Source organism: Cyprinodon variegatus, unplaced genomic scaffold, assembly GCF_000732505.1.
Source record: "Cyprinodon variegatus isolate N-32 unplaced genomic scaffold, C_variegatus-1.0 Scaffold253, whole genome shotgun sequence".
NCBI lineage: Eukaryota > Metazoa > Chordata > Actinopteri > Cyprinodontiformes > Cyprinodontidae > Cyprinodon > Cyprinodon variegatus.
In genome coordinates this window covers 45,034-65,990 of record NW_015150706.1, presented here as the reverse complement: position 1 = coordinate 65,990, position 20,957 = coordinate 45,034, and the positions used below count along the sequence as shown (strand labels likewise).

The following is a 20,957-nucleotide window of genomic DNA, read 5'->3' as shown; positions in this document are numbered from 1 at the left end:
TTGCTTTATCCTTTGAGAGTAGAACTCATCTACTCAGCTCATTCTGAGCTCTTATCTTCACAGGGTCATTACAGCAGACTTGCACTGAGGGAGATCGGTACGTTCTTACATTTTATGGAGAGTGAGTTTAATGTGAAGGTAGGTTTTGGAGTTTGATTATGAAAAACGTTTTTTGCACCCACTTTAGGGTGATTTTTTTTTCTGGTGACATGTATTGACTTGGCTCTCCAATTTTTTGTCAGGTGTGGTATAATAACAAAGGCTGGCACGCCATGGTGGCATTCATGAATGTGGCCAACAATGCCATTCTGCGAGCCTTCCTCCCTTCATTTGCCAACCCTTTTGAGTATGGCATCACCGCCATCAACCACCCTCTAAATCTCACCAAAGAGCAGCTTTCTGAAGTCACAGTGTAAGCACACCCACACCTTTTTATTTGTTGCTCTTTTAGGGTTTAAAGCATTATGTCCAAAACCCTTTAGTAGTTGTAAAAGCTCATGGTTGTTTATCTTTAGCAATATTTCCTTTACAATTTTCCAAAACTTATTTTAGAAAACAGTGGCATGCAAAATCATTAGCGCAATTACAGTGAACCTGTTCAAAACACGTCAACATACATTATTTTTAATTTGTTTTCTAATGATCCAGCACTGAAAAAAGCAACAGCAACACCTAAAAAAGATTGATTACCTCTAACTAGAAAAAAAAATCCTTTTGTAACCTCCAGAATCCCTTTTGCCAGTATATCACCACTTGATCTTCTTGAATATTTGACAGGATTAGAGCGTACAGAAAGAGACTTTGTTTTTAAATACATCTCCAGATTGTCAAGAGCTCAGGATTCTTCCGGTTGATTTTTTCTTTTGCGGCTCCTATGATACTCATATCTGGAGGGGACAATTGACAATAAAACAGAATTGGGAGTTCAAGATCTTTGTTTTTGCATGGTGGTGTATTTTGTAAGACTGTTGCCTCGCTGCAAGAAGGTCCTGTGTTCAGTTCCTGCCGTAGGATCTCTCTGTAAGGAGTTTGCATACTCTCCCTGGGCATGCATGGGTTCTCTCTGGGTATCCTTCTCCATCTGTTCAAAAACATAACTATTAGTAATAGTCCTTTTTACTGTTATACAAATGGCCATTGGTATTTCTATATTGCCCTTAAGTGTGTGTGTGTGTGTGTGTGTGTGTGTGTGTGTGTGTGTGTGCATTTGTTACATGTATTTGCGTTGCCCTACAATGGACTGCCAATCTGTAAAGGGTGTACCCAACCCGTTGCCTACAGAATACTAGATAGCCACAAGCCAGAAGATGGATTGACAAAGCTCATTTTGTATTTATCATGATCATTATCAGGTTTAAAGACCAATTGGCTCCAATTAGAGCCGATAGACTCTGAAATAAAGAAGTGATAGACAGAGAGTTCCTGCTACACCTCTGGTTAAGCAGTGCCAGTATGCACATACCTGAGGTCGTCCCTGTTTGTGGATGCAGTTATTATCAGTCAAGACTTATTTTTAGTTTTCAGCAGTACCACTAAGTAGTTAGTTATATCTTTCTTAAATTTCACAGACTTCATGATGCAAGTTGTTTGAATAATGTTCAACAAGGGATTTATAGATGAAATAGGCCCATAGCATCACAGATTGTCCCTTATATTTTATAGTTGGCTTTTGTCTTTTCACCATTTGCAGACATTTAAATTGAATTCACAGAAATAAGTGCGAATAGCATTTAGAAAACTCTACATTTTGGTTTGTGGTAATAAGATAGACAGATTAATACTTTCCCCTAAACTTCTGCATGAACAGGTGCCATGGTGTATTTAGTGGTGGTTTTAAGGCTTGTAGAGGCTGAATTGAACTTCCTTTAACTACTCCCACATCGTTCATTGGTAGATGAGCACTTCTTCTTCTTACTTATTTATTCAATTTAGTTCTAAAATACTTAATTAGTCCCAAAGAGAAAATAAATGTTGCTTAAAGTAAAGCAAAAGTATTGTTTTTTTTTTATTTTTAGGAGTTATTGTTGATACTAATGGCGTTAGGTAGGAAGGATCTCCTGTGAAGGTCTGTCTTACAGCTCATTCAGAGAAGTCACTGACTAAAGACACTGTTGTTTTATGGCAGCCTGATCAGGTGATGCTCAGGGTTGTCCATAGTATTTTTGCTTTATAAATTATTTTATGTAAAATCCTCCTCAGTGGCTCTCAAAGAGCTTCAAGAACAGAGCTGCCCTTCTTTTTATCCACTTGATGAGCTTTTTGAAATAATTTGGCAGTAATGGCATTACCCTAACAGACGATGGCAGCAGAGATTACAGTACTTCTAAACATCATAATAGATAATAAGAAGACACTTCAAACACTGAGGGAGTAATGCTTCTCAAGGAGTACAATCTACTCTGCCCCTTCTTTTACATCTCAGGTTAATTCAGTCTGTTTTTTTTAGGTCAAACTTAAGGCATTTATACTCCCCACAACTTCCATTTCTTCCCTCATCATGGAGGTAGCGATGGACTTATCCCAGTTTCTCCCAAAATATACAACAAACCCTCTTGTTTTAAAACATGTTTTGCAGATATGTATTATTTTTTGTATATATTGAAATTACTGCAAAAGTGACAGTCATTGGTTGCTCGTATACAGCTGCAGGTAAGCACCAGCACCCCTCGTGACCCCACTTGGGATAAGCGTGACGGAAAATGGATCACAGTCATTGTTTTTTCTGACTGGCAGAGTTTTTACATATTTGAAATGTCTACACAATTTAGGCATTCTGAACAAACAAAAATCCATACCATATTTCAAAGTACTGATTTTAATTTTTATCCCCACAGGTTGACTACTTCTGTGGATGCTGTTGTTGCGATTTGTGTCATTTTCGCCATGTCCTTCATCCCCGCTGGCTTTGTCCTCTACCTCATTCAGGAGAGAGTGACTAAAGCCAAGCACCTGCAGTTTGTCAGTGGAGTAAGTCCTTTAGTGTACTGGGTGGCTAACTTCTTCTGGGACATGGTGAGTAAGATTAGAATTCATAAATAAAACTACTCACAAATGTTTTTATGAATATATAGTATTTTAATTACAGTGACAGTTGTAATGGGAAGTCAATTCTTAGAGAATATGTCTTTGTATAAGTTTAATATCTTTATTTGGCTGTTACTTTGTTACTGCAATTGTTTTATGATCTAAGTTGTAAACTGAATTTCTCTCTCAGATGAATTACTTTCTCAGCACTGCAATGGTGGTTGGAATTTTTATGGCTTTTGATAAAAAGTGTTACACATCCCCAACGAACCTTCCAGCATTAATAGGTCTTCTTCTCCTTTATGGGTAAGATGCTGATTTTAGATTAGCTTAAGTTAATTAAGGAAAACATCATGTTTTAAAAAATGTTAAAATATAATGCAACTTGTGCCTCTGGAACAGATGTTTTTAGGACACCCAGTCTGTTCTAGCTGATTGTCTTCTTTAGAAAGATAATTAAATTCCTAATCATGTAAGTGAATGAAAAACCTATTTAACAAACAAGAAATTTAAATATTAGGCACAGGTAAAAAAAAAAAAAAAGGAAAAAACAAACAAGCGCACATATTATTTTTTCAATGTTTTTCTTTTGAACTTCGTTTTTTTTTTTCTTGTTGCTTGTCACTAAAGTTGACATTTTTAAAACTATGGCAGAATTGGATTTAACAAGACTAACAGGACACTCTAGAAAATGTTTTCCACAAATGATTTTTGTTGTAGAAGTACTTCCTACTGTATATCATTTTTGGTTTTATCAAAAAGGAGTATTCTCTTAATTATTTTTCCACATGTGTGTGTATATATATATATATATATATATATATATATATATATATATATATATATATATAATATAGGTGTTAAGCCTCTAAAATATGAGGATCAACGTATCCTTGAAACTCACTATTATGATTGTCTCCAACTCTCCTTCTTTCAGGTGGTCGGTGACACCTATGATGTATCCAATGTCCTACATATTCAACATCCCAAGCACAGCATACGTGTCTCTGTCCTGCATCAATCTGTTTATTGGCATCAACAGCAGTGCTATCACTTTCATTCTGGAACTGTTTGAAAATAATCGGGTAAGGACACATTTACCAGGAAGTTTAACCAGAAGAAACAACCTAATGGTTTAGAGTGAACTTTTTTGCATTTATCAGTCTTATAATGATCATTTTAAGGTGGATGAAGAAGATTTACTCTTACAAAGAACTAATTGTGCTGAATCTCCATTAACCCCAGGATGGGCTTAATGTGGCGAGAAATTAATGTTTGATGAGAAAATCAATGAATAATAGTCAGATACTTAGAAACAAGTAGCAGCATTGTTGAGAAAACAGTAGGGACATGTTTTTTTTTTTTTTTTATTCAGAATTTAAACCTCAAACTCTAATAATGTAATTCATAATTGTACAAAGTATTTATAAACCATGACACAAAAACCCATATGCCATGTCACAGCTACTTTTAAAAAGATGGATTTAAATACAGTTCAGGTCATAAGTTCACATTCATTCATTAGGGACTCCATCCGCATTAGTCTTAGTCTTTTTGTAATATTTATTGGAACCATTGTTTTTAGGCCAGATAGACAATAATAAAAACAATGAAAAATATTTTTTTAAATCTTTTGTTATTCTCTAATATAACTGGCCACCTTCACTGTGTTAACAGTCAAAATAGCCGTGCCCAATCCAAGCTTGGATTATGGACTTTAATTCAACCTGGACAATATATGGTTGGTTTCTTGTAGGGAACCCATTAGAATTATCTAAATAAAGGAATCAATGACAAAACCATTTGGGTAGACAAGCATTTGATAGTAGTTTTTTTACTTTTCTCAGTACATAATTTGGCTTATCAATGGCCATACTTGGAGATATCCTTCTTTAAACAGGGCCCTTCTTTATTTTTTGGCAGCCCCTGCCCAATCCATATAATGTGAAGCTGACTTTCCTAAGGACATTGACAATAGCGTTCCTGCCTCTTTCAATTTCTTATCTGCTGAATTCCCTGTGGTTCATGGGTTGTTCAAATTTCAACCAGTTTCACTTAATCCTTCTTTGAGCCAGACGACTGAAATTTGGATACATTTGTGTGTTGAAACAACTAAATGATTCAAAACTTGCATTGAAATTGGATTAGTAAATGATAACACTTAGCCCTCTGGACTAGCCTTAAGTGGTGAGCATCAAGCAAAGTTATAACAGAAGGATTTTGGCCACAAAAATGTGTTTTGTCTTTGCAACCCACTAAGAGATATTTTGACCTTTGGAAAGTTGTTTAGGACATTTTTTTTATTGACCCAAACAACATGCATAATTTGCATGTTGTTTGGGTCAATACATTTTCTTTATTCATTTACGATAGTAAATGCATTTTAACATATGCATTATGCAACTAACAGAAACGATTATAGATTGGCTTCTGTTCAATTAATATTGGAAAACATTTCACCTGGAGCAAAATCACACATTAATGCAAAATTCTCAATTTTCTTTTGCCTCCCTTCACCCACGGCTGTGAGAAAAAAAAAAAAAAATTCTAAAAAGAGCAGTTTTCTTATTGTCTAGCTACTCTCAGTTGTAAACAATATAAATCAGTTATTAAAGAAGTGGACTTCAGGCTACTTTAGAGCTGCAGGGAAGAAAAGTGTCTGATAAACCAGGAAAAATAAACTTTATATCAAGGCGGGCATGGCGATCATAATTTAGATTGGACTCAAATTTGTGTTAGTATTTGCCAAAAAGGAATCTGTGAATTATAATGATTAATGTGGAAAACATAACAATGAGACCTAAAAATTCAAGGCTGGGTGCAAAGCACCCAAAGTAAAGGTGAAGGGTGTCGATTGCATTCTCCTTATAACCTATAATAATAATAATAATAATAATAATAAAAAATAGAGATTATTCTCCAGCAGATGTTCCTCTCATCTGAACATCTGTGCTACATTCCTCTCCTCGCAGATGACTAATGAGAGAAGCGCTGCAACTGGACTGAGCCATGTTTTTGTTTGTTGAGATATTTTTCCAAAAAAGCTTAATAAATTAAAACATTCTATGCTGCCATATTTTTTTTTTTGCAGAGAAAAAATATCCTAATTAGAAAAGTTTTCACATGCAGAATACATTTAAAATAAGGATATTACTTAGAACAGTCATAAAAGAAGCAAATGATTACTTTAAGATTTTTTTTTAACTTTGTCTACCTTGTTTTTAGCTATGTATAAAAGCTAATACAATCACAGTTAATAAAAATCCTAAGCATTTTAGCAATATTCTATGTATTACAAACTTCTTTTACAAATTAAATATATTTTTATCTTAGTATATGTGTCAGAGAGTTGTGTTTATATGTCATCAGGTGTATTAATAAAGCTATTGTTGTTGCTGGGAAACCTTCTGGTGTGTTTAGTCTCTGCTGACGTTTAACGAGTGGCTGAAGAAATGGCTTCTGGTGTTCCCTCACTTCTGCCTGGGGCGAGGACTGATAGACATGGCCATGAATCAGGCTGTTACAGATGTCTATGCCAGGTTTGGTAAGCACTGTGTTTCCTTTTCACTTGTTAAAGTTCACTGTTTTACACTAAATTGACCACAAAGAATACACAAACATACAATAGGCTTTCCTATCCACTGCCATGTAATTTATCTACCCGGCATAAAGTAGTGCATAATTGGAAATTGGAAAGGAAAGGCACATTTAGACACAGAAATGTGCTCATTCTTCTTTGAGAAAAAATAATTTAAGTCAAACCGGATGGAGAGCCTCTACAAACAATGATTTCCATTTCTTGACTAGTTTTATTTTTTATAAACATGCATTGAGCTAAACCCCATAGCTTTAATTGTGTTGTTGTAATTGTATTCGGCTCAAAGCTGAACTTCCAGTACAGTCTTTTGGGTATTTTTTTACTGTCTAACACCAGCTTCCTTATCAATCCTAAGGAACAAAATCTAAGCATTATGCTGTCGCCACGATGTGTGAAAACGGTTTTCTTAGGATGATGTGAGCTCTATAGAATGTATTGGGATACAGGCCATATTACCAGAGGATACCAGGATGGTATCGTACTACCTCCTACTGGGTTGCCTGTGTCCCCGTAACTACTTATGAACTCCGAAGAACACTTCCTGTGAAATTCTTTCAGCAATAACTTTTGTTTTTTTTTTATCACTACTCCTCCATAAATTCTAATTTCTGGAGCCCAACACAAAATTTTTTTTCTGGTAATAAAATCATTTACCTACTGAACTTTAGATTTCGGCAGCTCCTTCAGAGGTAGCATTGATCTCTTTGGTGTTTCTCTAATTGGTCAGAGAAACTTCTCTTTTTGCTCAGCCATTTAGTTTAAGGGAAGGTAGATAATCTGCTGTTGTTTAGGACATATTCATATTGAACATATTCGTATTTCAGATGATGAAAGCTTGGGAACTTATATATTTTTTTAACATATCTATGCTTTAAACTTCTCCACAACTCTCTCGTAGAACACTCTACTGTGTTCCTTGGTATTCTGGAAACTTTTTCATCCCTGGTGATCTCTAACAAACCTCTGATGACTTCACAGAACACCTGGATTAATGCTAAAGTTGAATTACAAATTAACGGTGATCTGAAGGCTTTATCATATAAATATACTAACCCATATTTTAACGTGCTGTATTAAAAAGCAATGTATCATCTTTGCAATTATGCTCTACTTTGTGTAGGTTTATGCCAAAGAAATTTTGTCAACTGCATTTGACATTGGAGCTTCAAGCAGTTAAAAAAAAGAAAGTTCAGGGAATATGAATACTTAATAAAAAAATCAGTTTAATATCCTTTGAAATTTAGCCTCATTGTCATCCGTCAAAAATTTTGGTAATTTTTTGGATTGCATATGTTGTTTTCTTTTAGGCGAAGAGTACACAATGGATCCTTTCCGGTGGGACTTTGTTGGAAAAAACATCTTTTCCATGTTAGTGGAGGGCTTCCTGTATTTTATTCTCAATCTGCTGATCCAGTATCGTTTTTTCTTGGATCACTGGTGAGGGTTTTATCAAAATCGATGAAGCAACATCCATTACACAGAGTTAGAGAACTAATTTCTAAATTCTCTGCTCATGTACAAATCTCCTTAGAGATTCTGTTTTTTCTTTTCCTCTCTCAGGTTACCAGACTACAAGCAAAGTGTAGTACCAGATGAGGATGATGATGTTGCAGAAGAGAGGCGGAGGATTTATGAGGGAGGTAGCAAGAAAGACATCCTGCAGATCAAAGATCTCTCAAAGGTAAAAAATTATCAACATGAGCATTTCTTTAAATGTATTGGTTCCTTATAATACTCTTAGGGGCTGATCTTTAAGATGTTTACACATCTTAAAACATGTGCAAACTCTTTGGCACAGGTTTTTCAAAGACAGCACATAATGATTTGAGCTACTATTCATCAGGCAGAACCTAGATGCCCTTTTTTAGGTGTGTGCCTTTATTAAAATGCAGACCGGTCCAGATTTACTGGTTGAGAATATGCAAAGCAGTTGTTTTTATCTCAAATACAGAGTTTTGCCACAGTTTTTTAGTCTTTTTTTCTTTTTTTTCTTTAGCAATTTTAAAAGTCAGGTACAAACTCACATGCAAAAATGTCTGTGGTCATTGTGGCCCCCAATGAGACACTAGTACAATGCCAGAAAAAGAAGATAGATTTTTTTTTACACATGTGTATATATATATTGGACTGTCAAAACTAGGAATAGTAAAACAATATTAATGGAGAAAAAAGTCTACACAGGCCATTATAAATCAATGCAGTGGGGCAGCAAAAACTTTTTAAACAATTAAATCAAAATAAAGAAAATTACGGAATGTAAATATTGTGGCATTTTTATAAAGTCAAAAAACAACAATAACAGCTACTAGAGAACATCCATCACAGCCTATAATCTCCCTCAATGTTCTTTACAAGCTTTACATGCAGCACACTTAATGTTTATTCATTTATTATTCCCTTTACATTATTTTAGTGTAAGCAAGCAGCTGTTGAGGGGAGTTAGTGGTGCTAAACTCATGACATTTAGATCTTACTATCACTCCTTCTCTGGGATTGTTGGGGGGATTAATAAGCAGACAAAGATAACTGTCCCATTTTTTTATTGCATTTTGCCTTTTATTTTTTTGTTTTTATTTTCATTTTTTACTTTAGTTTGTTGCACTTAAGCTACTTACTGTATGAACATGAATATAATTAAGACAATAAAACCAAATCATTTTATAAACTTCATTGTTTAAATACCATAAGCCTAAATGGAATGAGTAAATATAAAAATATTTAAATTTTGATTTAATAAATATAAATATTTATATTTTGTCTTTCTAGCAATGATATTATAGCAGCCTATTTTAGGCCAGACTGTCAGTCTTCAGCAATAGTTTGGACTCTATGCTTTTCTCAGCTGGAGATTTTTCATTTTTTTTTGCATGTCTTTTAAAGGAAAAGCAGAACACTTTAGCAGTTTTGGAGTCTTAATTTTTAAAGTACTAGATAAAACTTAAATGTCCTGGAATGTTTTAAAATGGTTAAACCACGTTTGTTTTAACTGTTTAGGGTCATTTTTCTTTGCCAGACAGATTAATGCTCTAACAAATTCTATGTTTGGTCAATTTAGACATAGATAAGTTAGTGCTTTTTTTTAAATCAAGTATTAAATCCATATTTTAAACATATTTCTGGCATGTGTGTTTTATTGCTGTGTTACTGCTCCAATGAAGTGAGATATAATCATTTCTCTGCACAGACGTATGTGGGCAGAAAGAGGGCAGCTGTGGACCGGATTTGTGTGGGAGTCCCTGCAGGCGAGGTAAAGTCACTGAATTCAATTATTTGTCTATCTATTTCTAGATTCTCTCTTTGCTAACAGTTCTGTTTTTTGACTTATTATAAAGACAAAGACCTAAAATACTCTAGCACAGGATCCATAGCTTTTCCATTCTTTATGCAGACAAGTTTTTATTCATTAAAACAGTTAGTTACATGTTTATATACCATGCCTTCATACACCATGGATAGAGTGTCACTTAGTTTCATACATATTGTATAGAATCGGCCAATCACAAATTATATCAAAGAACTTTCTAAGACAAACAGATCTGATCTATACAAACAATATCATCAAATCAATGAGATAGATAGATAGATAGATAGATAGATAGATAGATAGATAGATAGATAGATAGATAGATAGATAGATAGATAGATAGATAGATCTTACCATATATGTAGGTTATTTCCAAGTTTTCTAGCTTAAACAAAACAAAACAAAAAAGTAACTGATGGTCTTTGATCATCTAGGAAATCAAGTCATAATATCAAGTTTAGGCTTTTTTGCTTCTTAATGCCATTTATTATTTTTAACAGGGACCTGTTAAAGAACTATAGAGAAGCAAGAATCATATAAAGTTTTCTCTTATGCAGTTTTTATGTTTCCTGTAATAATTGTGGCCTTTTTTTGTTAGTGTTTTGGTCTTCTAGGAGTTAATGGAGCTGGAAAGACAACAACCTTCAAAATGCTGACAGGTGACACTGATGTCAGCTTCGGAGAGGCTACTGTGACTGGTTACAGGTAGGTAGAGCTCATTTTTCAGAGTAATATTCATGTCCTATTTAACAAGATGCAAAACTCTCTTTTAGACTTCATTAAAGGATACTGTATCTTGCAGAGGTATTTATATGACTGAACCAGAAACTTCAATGGATTTATATTAAATTTCATAAGATCATCAAAATGCAGCTCATAATAATAATAAGATAATTATGGTTTCAGCACTTATCCAACAAAGAACCTGAGGCATGGTTTTAATCGTATTCAGCTTCCTTTCCTCTGATACCAATGAATTCAATTTTCTGGAACTAACTGCCTTTAATATAATCTAATGAGTAAACACAGAGTCTGTGTGGTATTAAGTCTCAGCATGGAGTTTGTTAAGAAAACATTCATGAACAAACAGCATCATAGAGATCAAGGAATACAACAGACTGGTCAGAGAAAAATATGTGTTAAAGTTTAAATCAGCTTTGAACAATCTCACATTACAGCCTTAAATTGGTGAACTTAAAATTGAGAAGATTATGGCACAGCTTTATACCTATCCCAGACATAGCTTTCTGCCTAAACTGACAAAAAGCACAGACACATTAAGGCAACCCATACTAGCAGTTAAAGGAGCCATACTAGCCCTCGATGAACAGCAGAGATCCCCACCTCAGACAACCAGTTCAGCTCTCTAAGTTCCTCCTTCTGGGACACTCCCCCCAGAAGATAATGACAACCTGCCCCAGAGTCTATAAATGCTTGGCCTGAAAATGCCTTCCTCCAGCTGCAGAACAGAGGCCTATGAGGAGTGTAATGTTTTGGAAAATCAGGATCTGGACTTATACACACAGTCTGCCTCTTCCACATCAACTTTTACATAGAAAATGTGACCAAAAAAAGAGGCATTTGGGTCTTCACAAACAGGAAGCCTTGGATGATTAAAGAAATCCATACTCTTATCAGAGCTCCAAACTTGGCCTTCATGAAAAGAGACAGGATTCTCTACAGCACTGCCAGAGCTGACGTGAGAAGGGGCACCAAACAAGCCAAAAGCCGCTACAAATGAAAATGGAAGAAAATCTGGACGACAACGTTCCACAAAGGATGTGGTGTGGCATCCAGGGCCAAACCAATTAGAAAGGCCGACCCCCTTCCTGCAGTAGCAGCAAGCTGGCAGCAGTTCATTTGACTGGTTTGAGGCCACAAAAACACGCTTGCAGTCACTGCCACTCCTTGATTCCAGCCCCCACCTCTCTCCACGAGCACCAGGTGTGCAAAAACATGAGCGTAGTGAACCCTAGGAAGGCTGCTGGCACTGACGCACTACTTTCTCACCAACAAGCTGATGACCCCACTCCCCACCTGTCTACCGATTAAAAATTGTGTTTCGAGAAACCCCACAATATGTGAGACTCTTCCCTCATCTGTCTTCCACACAAACTCAGCACAGGTTTCCCTCCAAGCCATTATATGCACAGTACAATCTGAGACCGGGCAGAGGAGGTTGTTTTTGTTAATCTATTAATCTGGCTCCCATGAGCTTTACATTCTGCTAGTCTTCCTGGGGTCCTAATTAAAAAACATGAATGTACGAAAATATTGTTAATGTCACAAATAACAAGCAAAAAATCAATATAGAGTAATTTCCATAAGATTTAGAAAGAAGTTGCATATCGCAAAATAATAAGACACTTCAATGAAATGTAGACATTAAATTACAATTTATACACAGAGTGTATCTGTTCACTACCTCCATTTCAGTTGCAGGCGGTTGTTTAATTATATTTACAAATCGTCGACACCTATATATCTCCTCAGTTGTTCTTTAAACAATGGCATATGTTTTATATAGATTCCTTTTTGTAGCAAGGCATTTCATTCTTCCAAGGCTCTCTAGATGAAGGAATTTTTAAGAAAATATGATTTACATTTGGAATTAAAAGCTTTCCTTTGGAAGTGATCCTGGTAGCATAGCCTAGCAATTCTCTACTGTTTTAAATTGACTAAATAAAAACATTGGAATTTTAAGTTTTAATATTTTCCTAAAAGAAATCAACACAGAGGCAAATTATCTGATCCTGAAACCTCTGCCACATTTTTTTATAATGATTTTTTTTAATATACTTCTATATAAATCAGTTAAAATTGCTCTTGGTCTTTTTTTTTTTAGTGTTGGCCCAGATAATCCGACAATATTCTTTTTTAGAAATTATTACAGTTCTGATAACAACAGCTACCAAATTAACTGAAACGGACTTATTACATATTACAGCAGATAAAGATTTTCCTATATTCTTTGTAAAAAAAAAAAACTCAATAGGTTTTGACCAAGACGGTTTGTTCTCCAGATAGATATGCTAAAGTTTAGCCTTTGTTACTTTCTCTATAAAAGTGTTATTTATTATCGAATTTAACCATGAATTATTTTTGATAGATTTATTTGAGCCAAACACAATGCTTTTTGTGTTAGAAATGTTTAATTGAATGTATTATTTAACCCTTTAAATCCTGGAGATGAAATATTTACAGAAAATTATATTTTTTTTTTATTAGCTTAAGAAAATATACATAATTGTATAAGTTAAATTAGATCATTTATTTGCATCAATTTTTATACATCGAATATTATATACATTTTTGGTTCACTACATGTGTCTGGTTGTGTAAGTCAGGGATTTTTAGATAAAAAAAATTACACTGATGATGCAGAGGTCTAAAAAAACTCATGTATCAAATATGATACATTTAGTTTTAAAGGGATAAAACCCATGGCTTAATAATCTATGATTATTTTTCTATAATTGAAAACAGATTTGATATCCATTTGGCAGATTCATAGACTGTTGTTTCATCGGCACACATAGTCGATTGTGATGGTTTCAGAACTAATGCTGGATAAATTGTAAAGATGGGATACAACATTGGACCTAGTGACACACTTTCTAAGAAAGTACACAATCAGATTTTGAGGTCTCAAATCTGATGTTGTTTTTTGGTCATTGAATAGCAAGTAACATGCTGTGTGTTCGTCTGCAGCATCCTGACAGAGATACTTGATGTGCACCAGAATATGGGCTACTGCCCCCAGTTTGACGCCATTGATGAGCTCCTTACCGGCAGGGAGCATCTCTACCTTTACGCTCGCCTCAGAGGGGTGCCTGAGTCAGAGATCCCCAGAGTAAGTGGGACTCCAGCTGCTTCACATATTGAACCGCTTGAAGACATTTTACTCTGCAGTGCAAACGACAAACAGCTCCACTCCTCTTCATGTTTTGTTTATCTTCCTCCCTACTTAGCTCATCTGCTTTTTAGTGCTTTTTTGAATGATTCAGTCAGTGATGCATTGAAATCGCATTTCAACACATGTTTTTTCTTCTGCAGGTGGCAGAGTGGGGCATCCAGAAGCTGGGTCTGACAGAATATGCTGGCTGCAGTGCAGGATCTTACAGTGGAGGCAACAAGCGGAAACTGTCCACAGCTATCGCAATGATTGGCTGCCCTGCGCTGGTCCTGCTTGTAAGAGAGCCAATGACAACAAGCTCCAGAGCCCATTGTTTGTGTTTTATAGGGCTTTTTTTTGCAGGAATTTATCAATGGAATAGTCTATGGATCCAGATGGTAAACCATATGGGTTCAGTCAGGCCTGGCCTGGAATGTTTTATATGTTGGCAAGAAAACCGTGCAGTTCAGTTCAAACTGGCATAAATCAGATTTTTTGCCATATGCTGATAGAGATAAAAACTTGCTCTCTGTTTATGTAGTGTTATGTGCTCAGAGAGTTACCGTAAGTTTGTTGTTTGTTCTGTAACTGTCTTTTTTTTTTTTCAGGATGAGCCGACGACTGGGATGGATCCGCACTCTCGACGCTTTTTGTGGAATGCCATTATGAGTGTTATTCAGGATGGCAGGGCCGTGGTGCTAACATCACACAGGTTTGAAATCTAATGATGGAAAACTTCAAAACCCACCAAAGCATTTTCTGAACAACATTATATGAAGCAATTCAGGTTTTTATTTCTACCATAACAGCAAAGCTCAATATAATTGAAGAGATTATTTTGTAATAAAACAACACAAGGTAGTGCATGGTTTTTAAAGTGAAGCGAAAATGTTACATATAGTTAACATTTAAAAAATCTGAGAATGTGTATACTCTAACACTTTCATTTTTTTTCAATCAACTTGTGAGACATTCTTTTTTTATTTACAGGTAAATTTTAGTAAATCGTTTTGTTTGTTCCTTTCTATTGGAACTCATCTTTGATATAAAGTAACTTCTGAAAATAAATCCATTTAAGTTCTAAACTTTTACTATATTATCTAAGAAATGCAACTTTTATAATTAGCTGAACATCAAAAAGAAGAAAAACTTAAACTGTCAGTCTGTGGATGAATAACGTAGATTCTTTATCCTACTTAGTGAGTTAAGCTATTGAAATTCATGCAATATTTCATAATATTTTAATATATTACGATACACCTTGAAATACACCTGATCTGTAAAGGTTTCTCAGGTTGGTTAGAGCAGGGTTTCTTAACCCTGGTCCTCAGGGGCCCCTCTGTCCTTCATGTTTTAGATGTGTCTCTATTGAGGCAGACCTGATTAAAATAATTGCATTTCCTCCTTGACAGCCATCAAATGCTGCAATAGCCTGTTAATCACCTTTTCATTCAAGTCAGGTGTGTGGAGGCAGGGAAACACAGAAAACATTTAGGACAGCGGGCCCTGAGGATCAGTGTTAAGGTACCCTGTGTTAGAAGATACGAATGAACAAACAGATTCCCAAAAAATCAAATGACAACGGAAAGGTCATGATGAAGTTGAGTGAAAATTTAGACTAGGGTAAGGTTGTAGAACAATCAGGCTTGAAAAGGTAACTTGATATTTGCACTGCATAGTGGAATGTTTGGTCATCTTGAAACAGGCTTTTCTTTTTATTTCCACCACAATGCCGGCTTTTTTTTTTCTGCTGCTTCGGTGTTAAAACATGGCACTAATTTGCCTTATTCTAACTGTCATATGATTGATTTTGGGGGAAAAAAAACAACTAAGGGGTTGTACTAAGAAAGAGACATAACAGTCTGCATAGCTGACTTATGCCGGGTATAGACTTCATGATCCAAAGAGAGACGGATATGCACAAACCAGCAGCCGGTTAATCAAATAAATACGGACTTGTCATATTGGATATGTTTAACTGCATATCAAAATGAAAGAATATTATATAAATAGTATTATTATGCGTAATAAGACCAAGGACGTATAAGATTATTTAATGATTCTTTCCCTATGACAATGATCTGGAACTGGGAGCTGCGACCATTTCTATGGGGAACAAAATTTTGGGAAAAGAGGAGATAAAAGCTCTATAAGTTCTGCACTGTGCTGATCCACTAATCCAGGCATCCCTAAAGTCGGTCCTCGAGGGCCGCTGTCCTGCAGGTTTTAGTGGTTTCTTTGCTTTAGCACAGCTGATTCTAATGATTGCAGTTCAGCAAGAGCCTGTTATTCAACTATCCAGCTGTGTTGGAGCAAGGAAACCTCTAAAACCTGCAGGACAGCGGCCCTCGAGGACCTGCACTAACCTGTCCAGCCTGCTCTGGTTAGACACAAACCTTCACATCAACCAGGCTATGGACCTATATACCCTATTTATAAGCTATGAGTCCCAACTTATTTTTTTTACCCTTGTTTTATTATTAATATTTTTAGAGTGGACTTCGTTGGACTGGATTGAACTTAATGCTCCTTTACAGATGATGCTTATGTATCCAGTTAAATCTGCCTTGTGTTAAAAAAAAAAAAAGAATGACCCAAAACAGCTTTAGCTTTTAGATGTGCAAAACTGGTCAAATCAAAATTACAAAGGCTTGCAGCTGAAATCACAGCATTGATTCAAGATTTCTTAATAAAAATGGATGCCACTTTTTTGTGTAATCCTTAATCACAAAATCTTCCAGACCGTGTAGCATTTTCCTTCTACTTCCTATGCATGCACTACTTTGTGTTAATATTCTAAATAAACACACTGAGAAGATTTTTTTATGCATTCCAATATGAACTTCAAATTACAAGTATCTTTACTTTCCAAAATCACTATAAATCTTACACATGTAAAGCTGTTGGTCACAGAAATTAAGTGGCAGAACTGATAATAAAGATGGATTACTGCTGTTTCCCCCAGTATGGAGGAGTGTGAAGCTCTGTGCACTCGACTGGCTATCATGGTTAACGGGACCTTTAAGTGTCTTGGTACCATCCAGCATCTCAAATACAAGTAAGACTTTGTTTCTTATTTAACCATTAACCTTTGTGTTTTTTTTATTTTAGCTAATATTTCAAATGTCTTATGTTCTTAATGTAAAAAGTGATACATTAATTCTGAGTGCAGTTGCATATTTTCCTATATCCAGATTTGGCGACGGATATGTTGTAACAATGAAAATCAAGGCAGCTAAAGCAGGCTTGTCTCCAGAGCTGGAGCCTGTGGAGAGCTTTATGGAGAGCTCCTTCCCTGGCTGTGTTCAGCGGGAGAAGCACTACAACACACTGCAATATGAAATTGCCTCATCCTCCCTAGCGAGGATATTCCAGCTGGTTGTGGCCAATAAAGATAGGCTAAGCATTGAAGACTACTCTGTTTCCCAGACAACACTGGATCAGGTAAGGATAAGATGTAACAATAAAAACGAAAGCCATTGTACTCATTCTTTAGTAATGGTATTTAAACTTAATTTATAATTGCTGTAGAAATGCAGAGGAAGTGAAAACTAGCTCTTGATCTTTGAAATCACCCGTGGCTTTTATGAACAATTTGGATGTAAAACAAAAAAAAAGAAAAAAAGAATTCTTCTTTAGCATTTTTGGAAAAAATAGAATAACACAAGAAAAAAATGCAGGTAAATTTATTAAGATATTCATGGGATACAGGCATAAATAAACTGCATTTATTTGAAGTAAGTTAAGTTTTAGCTTTTTTTTTTTTAATGAACCACTCATTTTTTTTTCACTGTTGTTTGTTATTAGAAAATCTTTGTGATTTTTTAAAAACCAGCTTCACATTTATTGTGGATTATCTGTATGCAATTTTAATAGATTGATATAATATATATAATATAAATATCAAGACATATGTTAGAGCTTTATTTTCTCTTGTAAAACATTTTTTTTATTCAGAAAACGCCACCAACTCTTCATTGATACATTTTTAAAAGGCTTAATTTTGTCATAGAAGTCATTTGACGTCATTTTAGTGAAATGTCTTTTTATAATACGGAATTGGTTTTGATGTTTGATGACACTGTGTGACAAAATTACCCACCTGAAGGCGGTTCAGGTGCACAGTAAATTCCACAGTGTTAAATATGCAGTGTCAAAGTACATTACAACAACAACTGGAGTAAAATTTACACTATGTAGAGTTCTAATTTAACACTAATTCCGAGTGGTTCCAAATGCATTCTTAAAGTGTTACTTTAACACTGCAAAATTCATTGTGTGGTGTAGTTTGGATCCATGGAGCTTCCAGTGCTTCATCAGTTGACTTATGAGATATGCTGTCACCTCAGTGTCACAATGGAGGTGGAGGTTTGAAGGTGGACCCAAATGCAGACACAAAAGCTGGTGTGCTTTCTTGAAGGTTTAATAACAACAAGGGTAACAGAAGCAAAAATCCAAAAATACGAAACAAAAACCAAAAAACAGTGCCAGAGTCCAAACACAAAACAATAAAAAAAATACCTAGAACACAAGAATGAAAAATAAGACCAATGAAAACTCAGAGATAAAACGTGAACAAAACCAAAACCATGACATTCAGTCTGATTTCAGTTATTTGTTCTTCTCTACAGCCCGCATGCATTCATTTCATTCCCAGTGTATGCATGATTATCACAGCGTGGTCCAAGCTCCTAAGTAAAACCAAAATCCTCCCATGGCTCAGTCCAAGCATTGCATAGAATTAGATCTGTTCAGATAGAGCAGACATTATCTCCAGTTTTAATTTTATTATGTTATAATTAAACATATATTTTGTTCTTGCTATAAAAGATGTGTTAAAGATGAAAACTTTATGAATTATCTCAATAAAATCAGATCGCAGGAACTTGAAACATTTGTTATAATATGATAAATTTATTGTAATTGCATATGTTTGAATGTGAAAGGGATAACAAAAGAGTTTTCACAACATAAAATAGCATTTTGTAGATTTAGGTTTTTTTCCCTGGATTGAAGCTCTTCACTGTTTTTATATTTGTATTTAAAAATATAGTTAATTTACTATAATTGTTGTTTGCAGTTGATTACCAATCATCTGGTAATAACTGCTTTTGTGAGCTCATTATGTAATATATGAGAAATGTCACGTTGAAAAGCAAAATAAATACCAATTTTTGTCCTTATATAAAGCTTTGATAACAAACTATTTTGATTTTTGATTTAATTCCTTTTTTTTCTCCTCAGGTGTTTGTTAATTTTGCCAAGCAGCAGACGGGAGAGGACGAGGATGGAACGCTGCACAAACTAACAACAAGAAAAGACATGAAGATCTCGCCTGTAAAAAGGAAATGATGAACAGACATGTCTACATTTTTAGATAAACACAGAGGGATTATCCTGCAAAGCACTGATTATGATACACATCCCAAAATCCAGCAACCTCTTATAAAACTTTTGATAACTAAGGTATTGATGAGTTAGTGAGGCTATTCACCTGCCAAGCTGGTTTCTGCAGCCACAGCTAAACTTCAAATGCCTTTGGCTCTTGATGATGATTAATTTGACCTGATACTCTACCAAGCATGTGTGACTCATGATTCTGACTTAAAGTAATGTGCGCAGAACCACAGAGACTGATATAAACGCAAACAAAATTGCTCATCAGACTGATGGGCTGTTTAAATATGTACATATTGTATGAGTTATGAATTATTGAGCTCCCTAGACATTTTTGTCTATATTATAACACACAACTCTATTTTACTAGGCATATTTACATTAAATATTTATTTGTTCTCAGACTGACTGAATGCAAATATGTTTACCATTGCTTTTGTTCCGTTTGGTCATTTGCTATGCATTAAAATATTTCTTTATCTTCTGTGTTTCATTCTTTTTGCGATATGTTCTTTCTCTGTGCGAGAACAAAAGAGCAGGAAACCCCTTTGTTTAACACATGCTTTCTTGTACAGTTCCAACAATTAAACAGTCATAAAGTCAAAATGTTTACAGAATGTAAAGCACTGCACTTTTTCCTTCTGTATCACAGTCATTGCTAAGGACTCAAACTTTGTCACAGTTTGCGCTTCTCTGAGAAAAAGTCCAATTACTGGTCTGCTGCTGCAAGTTGTGGCGTCATTGCCTAAGGATGCCTACAAGGCCAAACCTCACTGTCCATTTCAAGCAGACAGAGAGATGTTGGCAACGTGCAATTCGAGACAGCTAATGAATTCTCTGGAAGGAATCGCACACCACTGTCTGCCCATATGGTCATCTAAATGAGGCTGATGAGCATGAATAGTGTCACTGCGGGGGAGAAGGTGAGTCATGCTGTGGCAGGCTGTGAAATTTATTTATATGCTGCTACTGAGACTTTAAAAAGCTAAATTACAGAAAACATAAGCAAACTCTGAGGCATAATCAGGTATCGTATCCCCCTACTTTTCAGTGCTTTTCATTTTCTCTTTTTATTTGCATCTGTATTAGTGATCAACTACAGCTAAATAAAATGTAAAACTGTCCCACAATAATAAAAAAAAATGTTTAGACCATTTATTTGTGTTGGACAATTATGGGGAAGACTGCTGTCTTGACAGTCATCTAACAGGTGTTGGCTCCATCCAAAAGAAGGATAATTTATAAAGCCTCTCTGCTAAAGAAGCTGGCTGTTCACAGCGCTCTCTATGCAAGCATGTCTATGAAAAGAGACAAAAACTGACAGAGAAACTGACCGAAGTAACGGGAATATATTACAGCCTGGTGCGGGGTCTAAGGCAAACCCACTAAACACTTTGGAAAGCGATGTCATCATATACATCACTTGTAGCAATACTATGTGTGGTGCATATGCTACATAGTAGTAACTAGAGCTGCAACTAACCATTATTTTACAAATTGATTAATCTGTTGATTTTTTGTTCTCTTTTTTGATCATTCGATTAATAATTGGATAGCAAAAGGTTCCTTTATGTGAAATTAAACCAGGTGAAACTAAAACTTTTCCTCGAAGAATGCTGGACAGAGCATATTGAAAGATAAAGTCTGTGTCAGTGGCCGTCTAGTGGTTAGGGCATAGAGCTTGCAATCCAGAGGTTGTGACTTAAAAACCAAATCCCACAGGCTGCCATTCTGGCTCT

General features: G+C 35.3%; 1 protein-coding gene across 1 annotated transcript in view; it reads left to right on the top strand.

Moving 5' to 3' along the window:
* Positions 1–19,623, top strand: part of LOC107089435 (retinal-specific ATP-binding cassette transporter-like) — a 49,796-nt gene extending 30,173 nt beyond the window's left edge. The window contains exons 27-42 of the mRNA XM_015382201.1: positions 64–138; positions 243–412; positions 2,835–3,012; positions 3,215–3,330; positions 3,962–4,109; positions 6,445–6,568; positions 7,930–8,059; positions 8,183–8,303; positions 9,807–9,869; positions 10,525–10,631; positions 13,638–13,779; positions 13,983–14,117; positions 14,430–14,533; positions 16,787–16,879; positions 17,016–17,265; positions 19,066–19,623. Of these exons, the coding sequence (XP_015237687.1) occupies positions 64–138; positions 243–412; positions 2,835–3,012; positions 3,215–3,330; positions 3,962–4,109; positions 6,445–6,568; positions 7,930–8,059; positions 8,183–8,303; positions 9,807–9,869; positions 10,525–10,631; positions 13,638–13,779; positions 13,983–14,117; positions 14,430–14,533; positions 16,787–16,879; positions 17,016–17,265; positions 19,066–19,173 (2,064 nt within the window). The 3' untranslated portion in view covers positions 19,174–19,623. The remainder of the gene's footprint in view (positions 1–63; positions 139–242; positions 413–2,834; positions 3,013–3,214; positions 3,331–3,961; positions 4,110–6,444; positions 6,569–7,929; positions 8,060–8,182; positions 8,304–9,806; positions 9,870–10,524; positions 10,632–13,637; positions 13,780–13,982; positions 14,118–14,429; positions 14,534–16,786; positions 16,880–17,015; positions 17,266–19,065) is intronic.
* The last annotated feature ends 1,334 nt before the right edge of the window (positions 19,624–20,957 follow it).